The sequence below is a fragment of the Olea europaea genome, chromosome 3 (assembly GCF_002742605.1).
Source record: "Olea europaea var. sylvestris chromosome 3, O_europaea_v1, whole genome shotgun sequence".
Classification (NCBI taxonomy): domain Eukaryota; kingdom Viridiplantae; phylum Streptophyta; class Magnoliopsida; order Lamiales; family Oleaceae; genus Olea; species Olea europaea.
In genome coordinates, this window is record NC_036239.1 from 4,246,437 (window position 1) to 4,253,193 (window position 6,757).

At 42.2% G+C, this 6,757-nt stretch overlaps 1 protein-coding gene across 1 annotated transcript; it reads left to right on the forward strand.

The window, feature by feature from the left end:
• Positions 1 to 4,752: 4,752 nt before the first annotated feature.
• On the forward strand, positions 4,753 to 5,783 carry LOC111377245. Its single transcript, XM_023000310.1, has 3 exons — positions 4,753 to 4,869; positions 4,920 to 5,347; positions 5,462 to 5,783. The coding sequence occupies exons 1-3, from the start codon at positions 4,753 to 4,755 to the stop codon at positions 5,781 to 5,783; spliced, it is 867 nt and encodes a 288-aa protein (XP_022856078.1).
• Positions 5,784 to 6,757: the final 974 nt, after the last annotated feature.

A 6,757-nucleotide genomic window follows, 5' to 3' on the forward strand; every position in this document is an offset into this window, starting at 1 on the left:
ATTTTGACTGCTACAAAATTGTCGAGTATGCCCTATGGTTCTGCACTTGCCACACCTACGTGGTCGAGGAAACTCTTCGGTAGATGGTATTCTAGATTTACTTGGACGTCTAGGACCACGCGGTTCAACTACTGGTGGCAACAAAGTATCAAACGGGAGAATATACTCGGGAACTTCCTACTCGACTTCATTCAGTAGAAGAAATATAGTCTCAGCATATGCTGTTCTCCAAGACTCGGTCTTATAATACAAAGAGCATAACGTTCTCGCTGCAAAGCCTTTATATATGGTCACTGCAACTGCATGCTCACATGAAAAACTCTCTAACTGAAATCTCGTACAAGTGCATGTGTTATCAGTCAAGTCAACCATATATGTCGTATTACGTGCACATTGCACGGAGAAGCGGAACTCATATAGTGCTTCCACATTCAACTTCCTCGCAACCTCTGCTGCCTTAAAGAGTTTCTCCCCTTGAACTGGGGCCAGCACGCTGTGCAACTCTGTGATGTCGCACGTCGGTTATGAAACCACTGTTGCAGCTTATTAGGAATGTTCTCAACCATTGAAAGAATTGATACTCTCGATCCTTCTTAAACAATGCATTGAGAGACTCCGCGTTATTCGACGTCATCATGTTACATTGACGTCCTGAAAACTATGACCGTGCCCAATGTTCGATCCCCATGTTCGTCAGATACTCCAACGCTGGTAATGATTTACTCCCTATCTTGAACATGAACTTATTACACTCCTCAGCACTATAAGTTTCAGCTGCTCTCCTGAACAATGAAATGATGCCTTTGCCCTGATACCTAGTCTTCAAATTACCTTGTTTATGGTACATACAATACCCGTGATGTGCCTCGAGAAAAACTTCAGCGATACCGTTTATTATAGACTGTCCCTAATCGGTTACAAAGGTAAGGTCTTCGACTTCCCCGATCACTTTCCTCAGTTTAGAAAAGAACCAACGCATGGACAGGTCATTCTTGTTGTCGACTATGCCGAATGCAATAGGGTAAATTTGAATGTTGGCGTATTGACATGTAGCAATAATTAATTTGCCTGGATATTTAGCTTTTAGAGTTGTACCATCAACTAAAATTACAGGTTGCATTGTATTTCATGAGCACTCCATACTCTCGATAGACGTCATTAATGATGTCTGAAGGTCTATAGATCGCCCGTGGGTCCTGATACTTGTGCATTATCTGTCGACCAATTAACCATGCTCGAGCTTGCCTGTGATCGTTTTGAAAAATTCTCACTTCGCAAGTATGTTTTCGTGAATACTTGCGAATTACAAAGTACTCATTCGTGTCCATCTTAGTTGCTCTGAAGCACCAATTGCAACTTTCGTCGATGCAGGCAACTGTCAACAATGACTTGTTTGATTTCTTTACCTTGAACTCAAAGTTATATTTTAATGTAAGCTGGTGCACAGCTTCCTACAAATCTTTCTTGGTTTTAAACAGTTGCTCGATATACAAGTCCTCATCATTGGGAGCCACACGGAAAGAATTGGAGGACGGTCCACTTGTTCCAACCTCTGAGCTCCCACCCAGCTCATGTCTTTGTTGGGATAAAGCAATCAAATTTTCATTTGTAAAATCATTTATATTCTCATTGTCTTCAACTGTCGACGAAATTCTGTGCGTAACAACGATATCACGATCAGGAGCAACTGTCTCAGGAATAACCACATTATCCGCAGGAACTATCTCCACTGTCTCCCAAAGATCTCAGTCATTATTATCCGCTCTATCTAAATCTTCGCTTTCACCTTTGACAACATCCTTCTTAACTAAAGTCTTACCAAGAAAAATCGGAGTCCGATGCATTTTATTCAATTCTAATAGATAATTCAACTCAGCATCATTAGTAAAGAATATCGATGGAATCGGAATGGATGAATCCCAATAACCGTTGAATAGATATCTCAATTGCATATCGTATTGAGATTGATCGACATTCAGCTTATTTTGCAAATCGTGGTACACTTTTGAGTATAATGTACTTTCTGTTATGGGAATTGCAATACAACTACATATGTCACTCGTCCATCTCTATTCCCATCGATTATTTTCATTCAATTCGAAATTGTCGAAATAACAGACAGGAATTATCATAGCTGCATGCGAAAATAGAATTTTTTTAATAACTCACAACAAAAAAATTCATATGCTTATTTATTTAATCAACTTCATTTATTAATTATAAGAAAAAAATCAGTCCCAACAAAAATTAATTAATTAATTAACAGCTTTAACAATCGATTTTTGTGGAAATAGAAGTACAAAAATCTACTGTTTCGTTATTTAACAGCCGACTGTGGGCTGTAATAGTCAACTGCTACAGCCAACAGCCAGCTGCTAAACAGCCGGCTGTCGGCTATTTAACAGTCGGCAGTCGCTATAACAGCCGACTGGTTGTTTTGCGTATGAATTTTTTTTCTACGGTTCTAAAGAAAAAAATTATAGATCTGATCAAAAATAAAAATTTGATAGGTAAGATCTGTTAAAAAAAAAATTATACTAACTATTACTATGTCGAAATAAAATTTCTCTATTCACACGTATACTAATTTGCTGAAACAAAATTAAACATGCGTAAATATACTTACCGATTTAAAGTAATTGATATGAAAAAAAATTTCGACTTCAGCGTTTGAAAGTTTTTTGAGATTTTGAGGTTTAAACAGATGAAAGATGAGAGTTTTTCTGTGTTGGAAGCTCGCTTTGAAGTTTTATAAGTGGGGAAGTGTTTGATTTTCAATTATTAACTAAAGGGATAGTAAGTCTTTTCAACAATACATTGTTTTGTAATTGTATAATACATTTAAATGTATCTTTGTCTTTTACCATTCAAAAGGTAAATGTGATAATATTCAAGATTTTCAAAGTCAGAGTGGAATTTTGAATCTTTGATTGGGTCAAATTTAAAAGTATCCCAAAACTGGGGCTGAATTAGAAAATTACTACAGAGGCACAAGGGTGAAAGGGTAATTTAGATTGAACCCAAAACTTCCATCTGCTTCCGGTGTATCTGTGATCGTTGATGTGATTCATCACAGACGGAAACATTGAAACAGATGAAGCAGTGATTGAAAGTGCCGCGCTTCGGATCACACATGGCCAGCAAATTACAACCGTTTAACTATTGGTTTCAGGTTCGAATATCAACGAACCATTACTAATCGGGTCGGATTCGAGTAATACGAATGCCAGGGGTTTCAAACATGGTTACGTTGCAGAATGATCTCGATGTCAAGCTCTCCTCTTATGATAAGCTCGGTGTTCGCCTCACCTAAGGAGATGTAATTTTACCCTGCACCCACCCTGCATTTTAATAATTACTGTAATTTTATTTCTATGATGTACTGTTAATGTATTATGAATATCTTCAGCTAATGATTGAACTTGACATTATAGTATGCATGTCTTCTTTATTGCAAATATTTTAGCGTACTTATTCTAAAAAAGTACATCAAATTCAGGATTCGAGATGGCCTAGAGTTAAAATGCTTTCTATATGAGTTTAACCGTGGAATACTAGTTGATATCAGTTAACATAAGAAATCGCTTTCAAAGATAGGCAATATAAATCATGACACGCCAATGCGAAGTCGTCGACCCCCTGGGGACGTCTACCTCTACAAAAGACCATCAACCTCCCGAGATGAGTCTACCTCTATGAGAGACCGTCGATCCCTTGAGTGCGCTCTACCTCTACGAGAGACCCTCAATCCCCCGGGGATGCTCTACATCTATGCAAGACCAGCGACCGGCATGAATTACCTATAAGGCCATCTCAACACTTAGCCTCAAAATCTCTAATGAATTAACAAAGTTACATGGTGATCACCACAAACATAACCTCCGTGGGGTAGTTAAGACTCCCCACTTAGAACGTGGGGATAATGGGAAGGCCAAAGTGGAACACGTGGTACCACAGCCGCCCGGCTCTTACTCGGCTTCTGACGTCTATAAATACGTCCCAAGGGTGATACATGTATAGATGATTGCATATTTTTTAGCTATCTGAATTCCGAATTTATTTTCTCCTAACACGCCTACTGATTCTCACACCGGAGATAAAACGAGGGAGAAAGCCCCTCCCTCACTTTGTAAGTTACACACCTTCATCAAAGTAGCAGAAACACCAAAGGCTGAAGATAGATCAGGAAGCATTATTCGACCACCATTTCGTTGGCGCCGTCTGTGGAAACATCTGAACTAAAAAGCTATGTCGAGAAGACAAACAAGGAATGATACTCGTTTGATTAGGAATACGATGGAGTCGGAGTCAATTGCGGGGGGTCATGAACCACCGCCGTCCCTGCAATATGTGACACAAAGTCAATTCAGCGCTTTGGAGACTCAGTTGACAACAATGATGGTGCTCTTACAAAACCAATCGCAGAGAACCGCGGTCCCCCCCCCATTGAGCCCAACGGAAGTGACAAACCAGCAGCCACCTTAAGCGCTACCCGCGGTTGTCCCACCCATAGCTCTACAGGCGACGAGAGATTCGGGGACTCCAGTGGTCGTAGCTTAGCACCCCCCGCAGGCCATGGTGGACTGGAACAAAAGATGGAAGAAATCCCAGAAGATAGATGATGCACTATCCAAGAGGAAGGATAAGCGAAGGTAGATGGTTTTGGAGGAAGACCCGTTTGCACCTGAGATCATGGCGGTCCCCTTACCTAAAGGCTTCAAATAGCCCATGATAGAAGCATATGACGGAGTCATGGATCTCTTTGACCACTTGCCGAACTTTGTAGATCTGATGAGACTTTATGCGGCCCTGGACGCAGTGATGTGCCGGTCCTTCCCCCCCACACTCAGGAGGGAGGCCAGGGACTGGGTAGCAACCTTGGCCCCGCGGTCTATCAAGACATTTGATGAGCTCTCCAGAGCTTTGTGGCTTCCTTCCTAAGCAGCAAGAGGAAGAGGAAGGTGGTCATTGGGTTGATGCAGGTCGTACAGGAGAAGGATGAGTCATTGCAAGAATACTTGGCTAGGCTTAGTCGGGTGACTCTTGGCATAAAGGACTTGCAAATGTCTACAGTGGTTACCGCCTTGATGAATGGGACGCGAAATCGGGCCTTTAAGATGTCAGTCTCCAAGAATCCCCCGGAATTGATACATGACCTGTTGAAGAAGGGAGACAAGTACTTCGATGCGGAAGAAGCGGAGAAGGTAACTAAAAATCTCAGAGATGGATGGGAGACGAAAGCTCATAAGCGAAATACGAATGATGAGCGAAGGCATGCTGATAAGAATAAGCCGAAGAATGAACGTATGAATAAGGGTTATACCCAGGACTGGTCGGTCAAGCAGAAGTGAGAGGATGTACAAGTACCCACCCCTTTGAACATCCCACGTACAAATTTATTAATGGAAATACAACACATGAAAGAGCTCGAATGGCCTAAACCGATGTAGACTCCCTCCAGCAAGAGAAATCAAAGTAAGTATTGCCATTTTCATAAAGATCACGGACATGATACCGAAGAATGTCTTCAGTTGAAGGAGGAAATTGAGCACCTACTAAGGTGGGGACTATTGGCTAAGTATGTAAAAAATGACAAGGGCAAGGAAAGGCTCAAGGATCGACCCCCGCCAAGGGCAGGAGTGATAAACATTATCATTGGGGATGTAGCATTGGACGGCGACTCAAATTCTGATAGGAAGAGCTATGCGCATTCCGTAGGGATCTGCTCTATCCAGAAAAAACAAGGTTCAACCAGAGCATTACTTTCAACTAATAGGACTTGATTGGTATAATGCATCCACATGATAACGCCTTAGTGATAGTAGGCGATATAGCGGATTTTGACGTGAAGAGGGTGCTAGATGACGGGGAAAGTACGGCAAACGTCCTCACCTGGGATGCCTTCTTGGGTCTAAAGATTTCCCCCGAGAAGTTGAAGATGGTGACTACTCCTCTACAAGGCTTTGGAGGAACAATAGTGGTACCGGAGGGAACCGTGGAGCTTCCAGTTATGCTAGGTACATATCCAGCAACAGTGGTGATTGTGACTAACTTCTTGGTTGTCAAGACCCCCATGGCCTACAATGCCATCTATGGCCGGCCATTGCTAAACGCAGCTGGTGCTGTCCCATCAACCTACCATCAGGTTATGAAGTTCCCAACTAGCAGGGGAGTCGGGTGCGTGCGAGAGGACCATCATGCATCAAGGAAATGCTATGTGGATAGTATACAGGCTAAAGGCTCACCACCAATCATGATGCTGGATGTGAAACTCCTAAGGGGACGGATCGAGCCACTCGATATGACTAAAACAACCTTTATAGTCGAGGGACAGGAGTTTAGTGTTGGAACAAGTCTGGGATCCGAGGAGAAGGAAAAATTGATAAAATGTCTAGCCAGTAACTTGGACGTTTTCACTTGAGGTCCAGAAGATATCCCAGGGATCAGCTCGACCATCGCGCAGCACCGCTTCGGTGTCCAACCAGGGGCTAAGCCAGTGAAGCAGTAAAAAAGAAATCTTGCCCCGGAGAGGCAGGTCGTGGCCAGAGCAGAGGTAGAAAAATTGCTACATGTGGGTTTTATTCGAGAAGTGCAGTACCCCGAGTGGTTGGCAAACATTGTACTTGTAAAGAATTCAAACGAAAAGTGGCGCATGTGTGTAGATTATACTGAATTGAACAAGATATGACCAAAAGACTCATACCCATTTCCCAGGATAGATCACCTGGTGGACGCTATATCGGGAAATGAAAGGCTC